Raw genomic sequence first — 16,356 nt, 5'->3', positions numbered from 1 at the left:
CCCAGGGAAGGGGATGCCCTCCATGAGCTCGCAGCATGTGACAGAGCCTGTTGTGCTCACAGATGGAGCCAAGAGCAATGCTGTTCTCAGACATGGGTTTATTGAGGGGGAAGCAGAGGTCAGGCAGCAGCACAGGGGCCACTGGAAGGATCCAGGCACGAGGCTGGGCCAGCACCTCACCAGGGCACAACGTTCCCTTCCCAGTCCAGGAAGGTCCCGGTGTCCTTCTCGGAGAGGGAGGAGAGCACCTTCAGCATCCCTCCTACGCTCGCGTCCACCGTCACCGGGGGCTGCAGGGCAGAGGGAGAAACAGAGGCGTGTGTGCCCCAGGGCTGCCCAGGGCGTGCCCTGGAGCCTGGCTGCAGGAAGGCAGCGGCTCCCCCGAGGGGGAGGCAGAGCCCTGGGCAGAGGGTGAGAGCTGGGAAGCCAGGCGGTGGGGCTGCCAGGAGCCAGGGCTGGCGCTGCGCAGGGGTCCCGGGGCAGGGAGAGCTGCCCCATGGTGCTGATGGAGCAGGCCCCCTGAGGGGGTCTTGGTGCAGGGCTCGGGGAAACAGCAGAACCCATGGGAAACCAGCACAGGCTGTGGATGGACCAACACGGGGAAGCTCCTACCACATGTCCGGCTGAGCTCCCCATGTCTGTTTGCACCCATCCGGGATGGAGAGCGACACAGAGGATGCCGTGTTCCCGGTACCCCATGGACTGGCACCTGGTGAGCATGTTCAGAGCAGCCTGTGGGAGACAGCACACGGATCAGGTGGGGATGAGAAGGTGCAACATGGGGACATGTGCAGATCCCATGGCCAGCGCAGGGGAAAGGATGGATATTTTCCCTCTGCAGAGTGTGGCTATACCTTGCTGCAGCGGTATGAGACAATTTCCATTACATCCCAACCAGTGAAAGACGAAATGGATCCCCCAATGCTGGAAACGTTGGCGATGGCTGCCTTGCTGCAGCTCATCCCCGAGCCTGGGCTCTCCTGGGCTGCCTTCTTCAGCAGGGGCAGGAATGCCTGTGGGGAGGGGAGAAGCAGGGTTCCACACACAGGGAACAGGACCAATTCCTTCCACAGCAGCAGTGCTGGCACCTGCACCATCAGCAGCTGTCTTCCTCTTTCCTCATCCCACTGCCCCTTCCCCCTGCCCCAGGTTCCAGCTCCTCAGCACCAGTCCCTGTCCCACAACTTGTCAGAGCAGCTCAGGAGCACCAGGCCTGACATCAGCACAAGAGCAGAGCAGGGCCCTGTCCCACTGCCCCTTCCTTCCTCCATGGAGGATCTCAGGGCCGCAGGACAGGGACATTCCTGGAGCTGTGGGTGAGGGCCTCACCTGGCTCAGCAGCAGGGGTGCAATGGAGTTGGTCGTGTACACCTCGGACATGTCCTTCAGTGTCTCGGTGTCAAGTGAGTTCGCCTTCAGAATGGCAGCGTTGTTGATGAGGAGGTTCAGCCCCGAGCCCTTGAGGCGCTCCCCGACGCTGGCTGCGGCCGCCTTGATGCTGGCGGGATCGGTGACTTCTGCAGAGGCGAGGTGGGGAGGTGAGTGCCCACTGCCGTCTGTGGCTGCCAGCAGGCACAGTGCTGGGGACAGAGCCCCCGGCCCAGGGATGTGGGAGGACGCAGTGCTGCTACAGCGGGGAGCCTGGGTGAGGGACCTTCGCCCTTGGGGTGCGGCTGTGGCACCTACCGAGCGGGACGATGACCAGGTTGGGGTGCTTGGAGGACAATTTCTGCAGCTCCTGTAACAGACAGGTGATGTGAGCCATACATCACGCTCTGTCCAGCACGGCAGGCACCAGCCCTTTGCCTCCAGCCCTGGGGCCCACGGTGCCAGGCAGTGGCAGCAGCTCCCTGCTCGACCCCAAGGAGCCCTGGACACCCCATTGCTTGCCTATCACCATCCCACCCCTGCTGGAGGCCTTCACACATCCCCTCTCCTGCACCAGCCCTGCTGTCCCCCACCACAGCTCCGTCCCAGCCCAGCCTCACCTGCGCTCGCTGTCCCTTGGGGTCCCGGCAGCCTGCAAAGACCCACTGGGGTGGGCTTGGCATCCCCAGCAGGTGCTGGACAAGCCCCAGGCCGATTCCCCGGTTGGCCCCAGTCACCAGAACAGAATGGAAACGAACTCCAGCCATAGTGCTCCGTCTCCCTCTGTGCTGACACCGCACTGCCTGCAGGTGCCTTTTAGCACTCAGTTATCTCATATTTTCCCGTGAGGGCTTGCATCTGCTCTTTGCTCCACAAAACTCTCCGCGGTATGCCAGCCTCTTGGCTTTGCTCCACACCCTGGATCCACCTTTCCTGGTGGCTGAGTGACAGGAGGGGAGCCCAGCATCCTTCCCAGGCAGGGAACGCCCTGGGTAGGAGGTCCGACAGCTGATGCTCACCTGGTGGTGATGCACACTGTCCTCTGCCCCGTGAAAAGCCATCTTTGCCCCAAAGCCAATGCAGTGCAAGCATCAGCTCGCCTGTGCATGTGCTTGGCTGGAGTTAGATTGCTGCTCTTCATACCTCCCTCTTCTCTGATCTACCAGAACATAAGCCTTGTGTTTTTGGCACCAGAACTACCTTTATTCCTACACAGAGGTGCCTCCTCCCACCTTCCCTCTTCGGCCTCTGTCCCTTAGGGTTGGACAGGCAAAGGTGGACTCACCGACTGCGTGCAGCACCATTTGTTGGCCTTAATTTACACAGCACCAAAGCTATGGCAAGAATAGGTGAGAGCCCCTCCATCACCATAACGGGCTGGAAAATCTGGGAACCCTCCAGAACTTCTTGGAAACCCTCCAGAGGGGACCTCTTCCCAAAGGTCTGGCCTATTAACAGCCATAAGCATCAGCTGGAAGCATGACAGAGGGACAGCATTCCCACCCGGCCTGATCTCAGGGTGGTCCCGGCAATCCTCGGTTCATTTCTGTGCTGGTGGGGCCACGGGCCCACCCGAGATGGACCAAGGTCCCAGCTGCCTTCCAGAGAAAACACCGCTACAGGAGAACGGGGGCAGGCGCGATGCTCCCCCAGGACCTCCCGCTGGGCCTCGATTCCTGTGTGAGCACAAGCGTGTCCCACCGGGCCTCAATTCACGTGTGAGCACAAGCGTGTCCCCATGGACCGCCAACAGCTTGCGGGGAAGGGTGCGAGCAAATGGGGACCCGGAGAGCGGCCAGCCGCCTCTGGAACACCGCAAGGCCGCCGTCCGCTCCCCGCCCCGAGCCCTGCGGAGCACAAGGCAGCAGCGTTCCCCGCGAAGGACACCAGTCCCCGCAGGCCCCGCCCGCCCTGCCCCGGATGCGGCCGCCCGGCGCCGCTTCCCCTTCCCGGGCCGCGGGCGGCCATGGCGGCGGCCTGCAGTCCCGGCGGGGCGGGAGCGGCGGAGCAGGCGGCGGAGGGCGGGTGAGGCCGGGGCGGAGGTGGGAGCCGGGCTGCCCGTGCCGGGCTTTGGGTCTCCCGACGCGACGCTTCGTCTCTCCCCTCGCAGGTTGCTGTATGGCAGCAGGAACCTGTCTTCTCCCGGCATTTACGTCCTGCAGCCGTGGATCGTCAACCTGCTGGTGAACCACGAGCAGCCGGAGGGGAAGAAGTGGCTGACGGGGCAGGTGCTGCGGGTGGGTACCCAGGGGTGGCCCGGCTGTCCTAGGGAACCCGGCCCGTGTCTGAGGTCTGGGCCCACGGGAACCTCGTGCTGTTCTGCTCCTGGGTCGCGGCAGCCCCGTCTGCCTGGGGGAGGGGAGGACGGAGCGCAGCCCTGCCGAAAAGGACCCGGGGTCCTGGTGGCTGGCGGCTGGGCAATGTGTCCTCGCAGCCCAAAAAGCCAACTGCACCCTGGGCTGCATCCACGGCCAGAATGATAGCAGCCTTTCAGTATCTAGAGGGGCTGGAAGAAAGAAGGGGACAGGCTCTTTAGCAGGGGCCGTTGTGATAGGATGAGGGGAAGTGGCTTCAAACTGAAGGAGAGGAGGTTTAGATTGGGGATAAGGAAAAGCAGCAGCGAGGCGCTGGCACGGGCTGCCCAAGCTCAGGCTGCACGGGGCTCTGGGCACCTGATCAGCTGTAGCTGTCCCTGTTCATTGCAAAGGAGTGGGAAGGGATCTTTGAATGTCATCCAGCCCAACTCTATGATGGGTGGCCTAAAGGGAGAAGGAGGAAATCAACCAAGCTGAGTCCGTGCTGCTGGCTCCACCTGTGCTAGCCCTGGTGTCCCCTTGCTACCCAGCAGCAGTTCGGTTTGGCCAGGGAGGAAGGGTGAGGGCTGGCTGGGGGTGCTACCCATGGATGGTTGCTCTTGCTGCTTTGCTTCGGAGCCAGCGCTGTGGAGAACAGTGGGCTAAAGTGTCATTAGCTGTGGGCTAAGTACTAAGATAATCACATAACTACAAGTTATCTAAGGGAATAATTCAGTTATGTTAATACGTAGCTGGGTTTCTACCTGGTGCCCTCCGATGTGTCACAGGCCCTCGTGTGATGTGGCCGGTGGGGTGTGATTTGGAGTGAGAGGATGAAGATGCTGTGAGATACTGAGCGTGGGATCTGCGGGCAGAGCACTCAGTTGTGATCACGCAGGAGAGATGTCTCCTCACAGGGGCAGGATGGAAAAGGATGGCTGCTGGGATTCTTAAATGAAAGAAGAGATGAGCTGGGGTGAAAAAAATGATAGAAAAATGACCTTGTGTCCCTGGTGCTGTGTGAAGATGGGGCGGTGGTGACATTGCTGGTTCCCCACTTCCTGGCCCAGTCCCCGCTCCCTGTTGGGAGATCTCTTCTGGCTGGGTTGGTGAAGGAGCGGATCCCCCCCGAGGGCTCTCTGTGCATGGTGTGCTGCCTTTGTTCACTGGCAGTTCTCTGTGTGATTGTCGTTATGCTTTCTTTATTCCCCCCTCTGTAGGTTTTGAGTGGCTCAAGTGCTCCTGGCCCAGGCGAAGTGCAGCAAGATGCTGTCCTGCAAGTCTCAGACGGCTCCCACTACATCCGAGTGGTCGTTACGGCAGAAGCTCTGCAGGCTGAAGAAAAGTGGGTTCCATCGTGGCTCGGCCATGGCTGGGACCGCAGGTCTCGGCAGCTGCTAGTGGGGCTCCCGCCTGGTCTTGTTTCAGGTTGTGTTAAGCTAAATCAGTAAGAGGGTGGGAAGTCGGTGTGAAAGAGGTGCTAGGCTGGAGCATGGGCACATGGTGCTGCAGTTGTGGCTGGCTGAGACGTGCAGGGGTTGATGGCAGATGCCTTACAAACGTGATCAGAAATGACACGTGGCCTTTGTGAAAGGAGTCGGAGCGTTAACCGTGGTACCCTGGGCTCTGTCAGTGCTAGCAGCTTTTCTTGGTTCCCCCATTTGGATGTGAGCCCTCTGTTTTCCAGCTGGAGTGGTCGCTGGTATCAGAGGAAGGATATAAAGCATCTCTCAGCAGCTCAGCTCCTGACGCTCACGCTGAGAAGAATTCCGCTGTGCCCCCGTGTAGTTGTGTAGCTGTAAGGGGAGCCCCACGGTGGGTGTGGGCGGTCTGGCTTCGTTCTTCATCTCTCCCAGATGGTCCTGCTCTGTTCTTTTTCTAGTGCCCACATGCAGCTCATGCTTTCCAGCCTTATTTGTAGACTGATCGCCTTGCAGAAGTACACGTTGTGTTTCCGGGAGGAGGCCAAGCTGGTAAGTGCTCTGATGAATGGAAGTAACTTGTTTCCTGACCTTGCCTTGCTTCCTGTGTGCTTTGAGCTGCTCTCAGAGTTGTGTCGTGGAGCCGGGGGCGGATGGGGGCTGGCCTTTCTTCTCCACAGCCCTTCAGTGCTCAGGTCCTGGTAAGCTGTGTGGCAGTGAAGAAGACTTGACGGCGCAGGGGATGGCATGAGCCCTCCCTGGGGATGTGGTGCATCTCCCCTAGGGTTTGCAGGGGCCTTGGCCACCTGACTGCTTTCTCTTTCTGTTCTGGAGCTGCCAGCTCTGTGCCTGCAGGAGGCCTGCGTGGACCTCAGCCCATGGGAGAGAGCTCCCTGCCCTCCACTTGCTGAGGTTCAGGAGTTTCCCCGTGGCCTCAGGCTGGCCCAGCCTGGCTGTGGCCCATAAAGAGGCTGCTGAAAAAGCTAACAGCTGATGCAGAGAGTGCAAAACCTGCTGCAGGGGAGGTCAGCCTGCCCCTTGTCAAAGTTGTTAGCAGGGCTGGGGGGGTGCTCACCAGTCCTGAAGTGGGAGGGAGCAGAGCTGTGACTGCTTGCCTGTACCACACGGACTCCGTTTGCCCCAACAGGAGGACTGCGAGTTTTATCTCACCGCCCAGCGCTTCGTCGTGCTGCCCATGGAGAGGCAGAGGATGGATTCGTCAAATGTGTATGTGCCAGGGTGCAGGCTGGGGCTGGGGGTGCTGGTCTATGAGGCTTGAGCATTGCCCTGGAGCTGAGAAGATGGTGTTTGCCACGTCGCACTGAAGCCAGGAGCCCTTGGCACAGCAGCGTGCACTGCCAGTAACGAGCTAAGAGCTGTGCTGCTGTGACCTGGTTGTGTTGCAGATTATTGTTCTCTCTGAAAGAGAGATGTTTGTGTCACAGACTCCAAAGGAATGTGTGCGTGGGAGGGAATGCTCCATCAGTAACTGGCTTCTCTGTTGTTCTAGGAACCAGGAACCCTCCGTGCTACAGAAGATAAAGGAGCTCTGGATGTAAGTATGGGGCTGGTGATTGCCAGGGAACCTATGCAGACACCATGGCGCGAGCATGCAGGCTCTGAATGTATTTCACGTGGGCTGGCAGAGGCTGGTATGTGTTTGATGGCAGTTCCTTGTGAATCTGTGGGACTCTCTGCCCTGGGATGTGACTTTTGAGTAGAGAGCACAAAGCGGGCCACTTCCATGGGTGTGATCCCGCCGACTCAGGATCCCACCCAGCTCTGACACTGGCTTTCTCCTTGGTCATTGCAGGAGGAATCTCTCTGTGGGGACCACTCCTAGCTCAGGTAAGGGGCTCCTGCTGCATGCTCTGTGTTTGGCAGATGTAGCGCAGACCCAACCAGACGTGCCACTGAGCTGAACAACAGGGCTAGGGGTGTGACAGGACACTGTGCCTGCTGCAGCCTAGCCCAGTTGGGTGTTAGCAGATAAGATATTGTGGGCCATTGCATACCCATGCTTGTGCTGCTGCTCCTAGCAGCAAGAGACTGGAGAAATCCTGCCAGAGCACTGCTTCAGGGCCTGTCCTTTGTCTGCAGCATGCAGGGTTCCTCAAGTTCCCCATTACCCTTCTGTCCAGGATACTGCCTGCATGTGCAGAGCTGTCACTAGCTCTGAACACGCCTTTTTTCCATGGTCCTGGCAAGGTTTTCTGGTCAGGAGTAGTGCTGTTCTTTTTCCCGTCTCATTCCATGCCCTGTTTCTTAAATGGCTGCTGGCTGTAATCCCCGTAGTGGGTTGGGAAGGTGCGTGAGGACCTGTGTGAAAGGAAAGATAGTTTCTGGTTGCAGAGGAAATGCAGTTTTGGGTCTTTCCACAAGTTTCAATGCACATGGCTGTCGTGCAACAGGAAGTAAAAGCATTTGCCTGAACTGAGGTATCTTCTCCACTAACGTACGTGTGTTCTTGCTCCAGAGTCATCCCTCTCTCAGCTGTTAGAAGTGATAGCCCAGGACCAGCTTGAGGTCTTGAAGGAAAACGCTGAGGAGTGCTTGGACTTGCAGGTGCCCAAAGAGACGCCAGCAACAGAGGCAGACAAGCTTCCTGTGACCCAGTGGGAGGCAGAGCTCCAGAAAGAGGTCATTCCAACTGTTGGGCGGTGCCTGATGTGGATCCATCCCTGTGACCATCTGGGACAGGGCTGTGACAGCTCGTGGTGGGGGCCCTGCTTTGGAGGGCTGGGAGGAGGAAGGGGAAGAGCAGTGGGCAGAAGCAGAGGTTTGTTGGAGAGTGTGGCTGCATTCACCTGTGAGTGAGCTCCTGTTTCTCATTTCAGCCACGTGAGGACATCTTCTTAGTCCCAGCCAACATCCTGGTGATCCCTGCTGAGGAGGTGGTGGTTGACTGCAGTGCTTCCCAGGCAGGTTGGTGCTGTGGCATTGTTTGGAGGGTAGGCAGGTCAGCAATTCAGTGCCCAAGCATGTTGAAAGAAGAGACTTTTTCCTGGTTACGGACTGAGCACAAGACGTAGGCACCTAGAAGGTGGAATTTTGAAAGCTGCAGCCCCTGGACTGCAGAGCACCCTAAGAGCTGAGTAGGTGACGAGCCTATTTGGCATGTTCCCTCTCTTGGTGTCTCAGTCCTCATGCTGCTGAGATGCTGAAAGTCTTTCCAGCTGCCTGGGATCTCAATAGAAAGTGGAGGAGGCTTCCTTTGCTGTGTCTGAGCAGTGTGTTGGGGTGTGACCAGCAGTGCCCCTTTCCTTTCAGCTATGTGTGGAGCATCTCCTGAGAAGAGCAGCTACGAAACGATGGTGCCAGGCGATCAGAGTGCCATATCCCAGGCCAGGTGTAAGTAGTGGGACGTCCATATTCCACCCAGCCTCTTAGTATTTTCATCTGAAGTCTGCTCAACCTGTTTTCTCTTTGTTCTGGAGCACATACCAGCAGAGCCAGGTCTCTGGAGTGAGTACTCTTGGCACTGAGTGAGCAGGGAGCGATTTCACCCCTACAGCCTGTCCTGGACAGCGCAGGCTGTGCTCCAGGCACCAGGAGACAGCACACCTGCAAGTCCCTCATGGGGACCATATTACCAGGTCACAGTCTGTGAGCAGTTTCCATGAGGTTTCTCACCTCTCAGCATCTAGGGTGCAAGAGGTGGCAGCTGCTGTTTATGTGCCCCAGCATGGCTGACTGTGTCTGCTTCAAGCAGCAAGAGGCCAGGCCCTCTGCTAGCCGTGCAAGAGAAAGGAAAAGGGTGCAGGGGAAGGCCTTCTTCCTGCCTGCCTGCCCGCCCTCTGGGTGCTCTCTGGATCTCTGCTGCCTGAAAGGTCTCGGAAAGAATCTGGCTGAGCCTGCACTCCAGATTTGTCTGCTAAAAGGGTTTCAGAGCTCCCCCTTGAGTGCTGCCTGTGCAATTCATTGTTCTTTTTAGCCGTTGCAGGGCTGGGAATAGATAGCAGCTTTCTTGGTCCTGCAGTTCATCACAATCACTTCCTGGTCATGGTTGTTGCAGCTGCAGAGTCAACGGGATTGTCAGAGGACTCAGAGGCATCGCTGGACAACCCTTGGAACAGGCTGCCCCCGGTGTCCTTGACCCTGTCCTCTTCAGAAGGTGAGTCTCCGTGCTGTGTGGAGCACACGTGTTTTGCTGGGAGCAGGCAGCCCCTCTCCTCTCTGTGTGGACGTGCAGCTCCTCCTCAACACCAGTTTACTTGCCCCAGCCAGAAAGTAGTGCTGTGCCAATCTGATGTCCCCAAGGTGCCATTTCCCCGTGCCTGCTGTGATGCTCACCTGCCCTGTCTCATGTACCATCACAGCTCCTGCTCCCGTTTGTTACCACCAGCAGAGTGCCCCTTGCTCAGCGTGACCGTGGTTTTTTTTTTCCTCTTTTACCAGAGAAGTCCCATCTGTGTAGCTCTCCACGCGCTCCAGAGGACCAGCAGGAGGTGGCTGCCGATAGCAACACCCCTGACTTGCTGGAACCTTGTAGCCATGACTCTCCCCAGGGCTTGCTGCAGGATGACTCAGTGCAGACTTCATCTCCCTCGCTGCTCGCCTCGTATTGCAATATCAGCCCTGTGAAGGCTGACATGACCCAGGCAACATCAACTGCAGATGCAGCCTGCTCTGCCTCCTGTGCTGCTCGAGTCCCACCGGTGCCAGAGGACTCTCAGGCCAATGTGTCATCAGTCTCTCCAGTTCTTCCTGTCCTGCCCAGCAGCCACTTGGCATCCCATGCTCCTCATCAGGAGCAGGCGGACTCCAGCGGCACAGCTTTCCCTCTGTACATGCAGAAGCATCACCTGGGTGATGCCGGAAGCAGGGGAGGAGAATCCCCGAGGAAAACCAGAAGGTCTGTGGGTACCAAGAGGAAGCTGCTGGTGGGAGCTGGTCAGGCTCTGCCTCACGCGTGTCAGTTCCTCAGTGGACTGCAGCACAGAAAGCCTCCCCAGCGCACCTCTCAGGGCACGGGGAGAGAAGTGGGCAGGAAGCTGGAGTTCATGAGCCCACAGAGAACAAAGAAGAGCAGAAGGGAGATCAGGCTGCAGCGTGAAGAGGAATCCTTAGAGGAGGAGTTGGATGAAGAGGAGGAGTTGGATGAAGAGGAGGAGTTGGACGAAGAGGAGGAGGAGGAAGAGGAGCAGTCATCCTCAGTGAGCAGTCCCAGCTACCACCTGGAGCGGCACAGAGCTCTGCAGCCGGTAAAGATGAAGCAGTTGGTGGGATCCCACGGGACTCACTTGGCACCCATTGAGGATTTCTGTGTCCCCACGCCCCTCGTGTGCCTCCTACAGGCCTTTGTGCATGTCTGTAAGGTGCCTGGCTCTGCTGAGGATGGGCAGTGGAAAGCAGGCATGCTGAGCCAGGCCTTCCTGGCTCCTGGAGAGGCAGAGCAGAGTGCTGTATGTAGGATACGGGGAGGACTTGTGACAGTGGGGCACTGGGTGAAGGTGCAGTTGTGCTCGACAGGGAGCTGGGTGGGAAGCAGCTTTTCCAGGTCTCCAGGTGAAATAAGATGGGGAGGGCAGGAGATGAGGGAGGGAGATAAGAGCTGCTGCAGGTGTATCGAGGTCTCGGGATTTGTCATGGGATTGTGGTCTTGTTTTGTGGCTGGCCAGCTGTGCTCCAGCACCAGGCTCACTGTCCCCTTCACTTCCACAGTATGTGAATAAGAATCCACCTCGCTACAAATACGAGCCCCCCAGCCCTGAGCTCTGCAAGCAAATACGATCCATCAGGTCAGTGCAGCGATGGACTCAATGGGCCCTGCCTTCTCTCAGCCCTCGGTTCTCTGGGTACAGCCCTCTGCCCTGGCACCTGGGCATCCCTAGCAGCCCGGGTGCAGTGGGTCCCTCTGTCCCTGCCAGGTCCTGAGCTCTGCTTTGTCCCTCTCGGAGCAGCAGCCCCCACCGTGGGCCTGCCTGGGCACCTTTGTGTCCTCTCAGCTGGGTTCATGTCTCATCCCAACTCGCATTTTTTTTTTGCAGGCTCTCCAAGGCGATGATGATGTGGGCGAGCTGGATTGTCGCGGAAAAGGATATGGAGTTTTGAGATGAGACCACATGGTGCTCGTGTGTTCATCTCCTTTCTTCAACCCATTCAGCAACCTTCGTTTAAAGCTGCATGGGCAGAGCAGAGAGAGGAGAGGGACCTGCACCCGTGTCCCTCAGTGGCTGCTGGGTGGTGGCTGGCCTGGCATCAGAGACCTTGGCAGTAGCAATGCTGGGGCCATGACCTGGTAGAGGCCAGCACCCTCGGTTTTAAGAGGGGGAATGCCACCTGTTTGGGGATGCTACAGTGCATGAGCTGGGCTCGTTCTTACCTCAGTGCTGTGCTGCACCCGTGGTCTTTTCATTGCAGCCTGGAGCAAACAGCCCGCAAGGAGAGGGGACCTGTTCCCACTGTAGCATGGGCAGCAGCCATGTCAGATGCAGCCACCAGGCCCTGGAACCTGATCCCCTTCCTGAAGCCAGCACAGTGCTGGGACATTTACTGGCTTGGTTTCGCTGGGTTCCACACTCTTTCTTACAAAATATCCTGCAAGGTTTGTGTTGTTAAAATTAAAAGTCATATATTTTTTAAATACACAGCTCTTGTATTAAAAAAAAAAAAAGGGGGGGGGGGGGGAAATAAAAAAAAAAAAAAAAACCAAGCACGTTGCTTCTGTGTCGTAAACATGGGTGCAGGTAATGCATTTGGTCCAGAGGTGGAGGGGAGATGATCTGCTCGCGGTTGCCACAGGAGAAAGCCATGTGGGGTCTGGGGTGACGCTGGTGGCAGCTGGGAGCGGCAGGGCCGTGGCTGGAAGGGCGATGGTTGGAGGTCATGCTGCGAGATCCGTGGGCCTCGTGGTGCTGGAGGGAGCGTTGCCTTGCCAGCTGAGGAGCAGGAGGTGCGCTAGGAGCTGGTGCATGGGGTGACAGGGCCCCGGGGACGCCTGCTAAAAATGTCTCAGCCGCTCCGCGCTGCCAGGCTGCAAGCAACCTCCCAAACTGTGTCCTAACCGTGCCAGCGCTCCCTGCCACCACCTGCAGCACACCAGCCTGTGCCGACAGTCCGGGGATGGCGATGCTCGGTTCTTCTCCGCCCTTTCGGGGGCTCCGGGGCTGCAGCTCTGCTCCCCGCTGGAGCCCGGCCCCACAGCCCCAGCCCCTCTGCGCTGAGGGCTGCTTCCTTCTGGAGGAGATGGCGATGCTGCCCGGAGGTGGGGAGCAGGGCACGGAGCGGCCCCACGCCCCCGTTGCTAATCACCCCGTCACCGTGCGTTCGCTTGCAGGGTTTTATTGGGAAGAGCGCGGCGGCATGCAGGGGCTCACTGTCCCAGGGCTGGCTCCCCGAGGCCCGGCAGAGAGCTTCTTTGGTCTACGGCTGAGTCTTGTGCATACACAACAGTCTGTGCTGCGGCTGGCGGCTGCTCCCCGTGCAACGCGTTGGCTGCCGTCCGCGTCTCCTCCGGCGCGGCCTGCAGCCGCTCCTGCGCTGCGGTGCCTGCAAAACCACGAGGGCCGGGCTGAGCGCGGCGCGGCCTTGGCTCGGCGCAGGGAGCTCGGTGCCCGCCCCGGGCCTCACCTCCCGCCTCCGCCGCCAGCCTTGGCTCGCCGCTTGCCTCCGGTCTCCGTTTCAGCACAGGCGACCGCCGCAGACGGAGGGGGATTGTGGCAGCTGGGGGAACACAAGCGGGTGGTGCGTTAAGGCACGGGGACAACGGGAGGCGCGAGGCCCGCGGAGCCAAGGCCGTGCTTCCCACTCACTTCCCAGCTCCGCCAGGCACTCTGGCTCCCTGAGCTGCTCCTCGTGGACCGAGACAGCCCGGCGGGCCCCGAGCACAGCCAGCCGCGGCGTCAGGCGGTTGTCTGCAACGGAAGACTGCATCAGAGGGCAAAGCAGGGCAAAGAGGAGAACGCCACAGCTGCCATGAGGGCACGGCGATGCTCTGGGTACCTTCAGCACCGGAGCGGGGCGATGTGGGCGGTGCGGGGCCAGCGGTTGGCTCCCCGACGTGGCTCCTGCCCGGCCGCGGCAGGCTGCTGCTCCAGGCCTCGCGGCACGGCGGCGGCGGCCCGCTCTGCTCGGGGCCGGCGGAACAACGCCGGAGCTGCTCGCGGCCCAGCCCCGTCAGCTCGGCGTTCAGCTGCCGCCCCAGCGCCTTCCAGGCCGGGCTGGGCTCCGCTGGGCTGCGCAGGGAGGCATCTGCGGGGCAGAGCGCGGGTGTGCAGCCCTATGACCTCAACGGATGGGTCCACCGTGGGTTGGTGGCTCTTGGGTTGGGTGCCTCGCCTGCCCCTTCCCACCACTGACCCACGTACCTGTGGACACGGAGTGCGTGCGAGCCTTCAGGGACGGTGGGGAGTCCGCAGAGCTGTCCACGATGTCCCCTGTAAACACAGGCCAACGGCTTCAGTGCGTGGAGGTCACCACCCCGTGGCCAACCCACAGGGCAGCCAGGGACACACAGGGGAGGGCACTCAGGGGTGGAAGAAGGCCCCTCACCGTCTGAACCAGCCTTCTTGATCTCGCTGTCTTTACTCTGCAAGGAAGAAGAAGGATGGTGACAGGCAGAGGGTATGGCAGGGATGTACAGATCAGAACAGAGCATAGGAGCCCACGGGGCGGTCTCCTTGCAGAGGGTGAAGTGACAGGACAGTGGCTGCAGGCGGTGGCAGTGCTGCTCTGTGTCAGCTGTCCCATGGGCCACCACCTCCACCACCCACGTGGGTGCAGGTTCTGCCCACTGGAAGGTCCAGCCTCACCTGCTGCTTCTTGCTCTCGGTGACCAGGCCCTTGGTGACGCCCATGCGGTGCAGCATGACGTGGACACGCTGCTCGAAGGAGTTGGGCAGCTCCCCGTCGCTCTTCTCCAGGTGTCTCTTCTGTAGGGCATCAAGATGGTGGCAGGGCAAGGGGTGCACAGGTCTAGGGGGGTGCCAGGAGCCCCAGGTACTGCTCAAGGGTCCTCATGTCCCCACCTTGCCCCACCGCCACCCTCGGAGGGAACAGCACCAGGTCCAACAAAAGGGTCACCAAAGCCCTAACACCACCACCACCACCACTCGTGGTGAGCCCAGCACCCGGCCCAGGGACAGAGTCATCCAAGGGGACATTTTGGGACAGGCCGCAGCGATGCTTACCTTGTCCTGCCTGACCCCCAGCGCCTCCTCATCCTCCCCAGGCAGTAGGATGAGGGACTGGGACTTGCCCTCCCGTGAGTACTTGGGCCTGATCCTGCGGGCAGCCTCGGGGGTCTGGCTGTGCTCGGGCTCGGCGCTGAGTGCCCCCTCCTCAGATTTGCTCAGAGCCTTGCCTGGCTCGCCCGCCTTGCTGGGGGCCCGTAAAATGTCACTGAGCATCGACCGCCTGCTCCTGGGGGCCGCCGCACCGCCCTCGGGCTCCTTCTCACACCGCGAGCTCCGGCTGGATTTGGGCTTCTTGAAAGCAAAAAAATTCCCAATTTTCTTCTTGAGGGTGCGGGAGCTGGAGGACGCCAGAGGGGCTGAGCCTGGTCCGGTCTCCAGCACTGTGGGGCTGCTGGAATAAGCATAGGGAAGGTCAGCACAGGGCTGCGTTTTCCCTAATACCCCCCAGATTATGGATCCAAGACCTGGACTTGCTCTGGCAGCCATTCTCACCAGCTGCCACCGCCACCAGGTGCCACCACCACCTCCAGACACCTCCATCGCAGCCCTTTCCCAACCCCTCTGCCCATGGAAATGCCCCCAGGGGGGACATGAGCTCTGCCCCACTGGGTGCCTGGAGCATGATGTGCCATTTCCCCAGCACCCCTTCGGTGCTCAGCCAGCACAGAAGGTGAGGACAGCGCAGGGCATGGTCTGCAGGGGCACCATGCACAGGGATGGATGTGTGCTGGGACCCAGCTGAGGGCTGCAGCCACCCCCACGGCTTACGGCAGCTCCTCGGTGATGAGCCTCTTGGTGAAGAAGTCCTCCAGGCCCTCATCCACGCGGGTGATGCTCCTGTCCTCACTGTTCTCATGGGACACAGGCTGCACCTGCAGGCAAGCACCGTCTTCAGCCACAGGTGGGATCTTTGAGCCCTGACATCAGCCAAAAACCCCAGTACACCAAGATCATGGAAAAACTGAGGTTGGAAAAGACCTCTAAGATGATCAAGTCCAACCCCAGCCCATCCCCTTCATGTCCCTCAGTGCCACATTTACCCCCTGTGGAGCCACTGGCTCTCAGGGAGGCTCACTGGGTGCTGGTGCAGGATAGGTGCTGGCCCCTACCATCTCCCCACCCTCTGAATGCCCCATCATGCTGGGACCAGGTTGCGTCCAAGCTCTAAGCCCTTCCACAGCCAGGCTAGGTCTCTGACCCCAGACCCATGGAGAGGAAGCCTTTGGCAGGGGTTCAGGTCCCAACAAAGGGACATCCCTGCCCCCAGCAGGCAACAGAGCCGGTGCCTGGTGAGACCCTGGAGCTCCACCGTGGCCAGATAAGGTCACCAGCTCCATGCCAGGGCAGCAAAACGGTCTGTGGAAGAAGGTCTGGCCCCAGCACACGGCACAGCGTTGGTGGCTATTTCTTGACCAGAAGAAGGCACTTCTCCATCAGTGGCCTCAATCTCTAATGCCTTTCTGCTGTGGCTAGATTCATGCCTCCCCTCCTTCCTCTGTCACCAGTGGCCGTGGCCAGATGGTTTCTGGTGGGTGGCCAGATACTGCTGCATCTCAGTGCTGAGGGGACAAGCCGGTGCTGTTGGGGTCCGGTCCTGCTTCCACCCCCTGCCCTGCGGGGTTTGGGTGCCCCAAAAATCCCTTCCCTCTTCACCTTGGGTGACAAAACACCCACCAGAGGGTGACAAAGCTGCTGGGGCAGCACCCGGATGGCTGACATCCTCTCCCCCCAGAGCACCCAAAAGTTGCATTTTGCTTCACACCCAGCTGGAGGAGAAGGAGACTGACTGCTGCAGGCAGCAGCTCCCCAGCACATCCCGACCTTTTGGGGTTGGCAGAGCCGAGCCCCAGCCCCAGCCCCACGGAGGGCTGCGTTTTGCTGCTCGTTTCTGAGCCACAGGAGAACATTTAGAGGAGAAGGACGGGGGGAGACGCAGCCCCGGGGTTTTTCCCTGCCTCTCCCCCAGCTCCTGCAGTTCTGCATCACCGATTCACAAACAAGGGGCGAGCGCCCAAGCCCCCTGCCCGTCCTCCGAGCTCCAGCACGTAACGCACAGAATAATAAAGCAGATGCATCCCACCTCCCTTCATCAGCACGATGAGAGAAAATAATAATCGGGATAAAAAAAAAAAAAAA

The 16,356-nt window shown here is 59.6% G+C and overlaps 3 protein-coding genes across 5 annotated transcripts in view; 1 reads left to right on the top strand and 2 right to left on the bottom strand.

Annotated features, from left to right (window-relative positions):
* Positions 79–3,098, bottom strand: LOC110404123 (C-factor-like). Its single transcript, XM_021408094.1, has 6 exons — positions 1,989–3,098; positions 1,687–1,738; positions 1,330–1,517; positions 855–1,013; positions 613–732; positions 79–290 (listed from the first exon to the last, which is right to left on the bottom strand). Exons 1-6 carry the CDS (start codon positions 2,133–2,135, stop codon positions 177–179), a joined length of 780 nt encoding a protein of 259 aa, XP_021263769.1. The 5' UTR covers positions 2,136–3,098; the 3' UTR covers positions 79–176.
* LOC110404091 lies at positions 3,098–11,669 on the top strand. The gene is made up of 14 exons (XM_021408026.1): positions 3,098–3,393; positions 3,479–3,605; positions 4,883–5,007; positions 5,545–5,635; positions 6,231–6,310; positions 6,594–6,638; positions 6,897–6,931; positions 7,560–7,723; positions 7,921–8,008; positions 8,354–8,434; positions 9,099–9,197; positions 9,482–10,287; positions 10,748–10,824; positions 11,074–11,669. Exons 1-14 carry the CDS (start codon positions 3,107–3,109, stop codon positions 11,135–11,137), a joined length of 2,169 nt encoding a protein of 722 aa, XP_021263701.1. The 5' UTR covers positions 3,098–3,106; the 3' UTR covers positions 11,138–11,669.
* CARMIL2 (capping protein regulator and myosin 1 linker 2) overlaps positions 11,714–16,356 on the bottom strand; it is a 19,068-nt gene continuing 14,425 nt past the window's right edge. For 2 of the 3 annotated variants that reach the window (XM_021407987.1, XM_021407988.1), the window contains 9 exons: positions 14,989–15,092; positions 14,215–14,611; positions 13,837–13,956; positions 13,577–13,613; positions 13,393–13,461; positions 13,028–13,276; positions 12,838–12,939; positions 12,656–12,748; positions 11,715–12,574 (listed from right to left, as the gene is read on the bottom strand). In XM_021407987.1, the coding sequence (XP_021263662.1) occupies positions 12,399–12,574; positions 12,656–12,748; positions 12,838–12,939; positions 13,028–13,276; positions 13,393–13,461; positions 13,577–13,613; positions 13,837–13,956; positions 14,215–14,611; positions 14,989–15,092 (1,347 nt within the window). In that variant the 3' untranslated portion in view covers positions 11,715–12,398. Of the gene's footprint in view, positions 12,575–12,655; positions 12,749–12,837; positions 12,940–13,027; positions 13,277–13,392; positions 13,462–13,576; positions 13,614–13,836; positions 13,957–14,214; positions 14,612–14,988; positions 15,093–16,356 lie in introns of all 3 variants that reach the window. The other variant, XM_021407989.1, reaches the window with a different exon arrangement.

This window comes from Numida meleagris, chromosome 10, assembly GCF_002078875.1.
Source record: "Numida meleagris isolate 19003 breed g44 Domestic line chromosome 10, NumMel1.0, whole genome shotgun sequence".
In the NCBI taxonomy this organism is placed as follows: domain Eukaryota; kingdom Metazoa; phylum Chordata; class Aves; order Galliformes; family Numididae; genus Numida; species Numida meleagris.
Note: the sequence above shows the minus strand (reverse complement) of the source record. Positions and strands in the feature narration are given on the sequence as shown.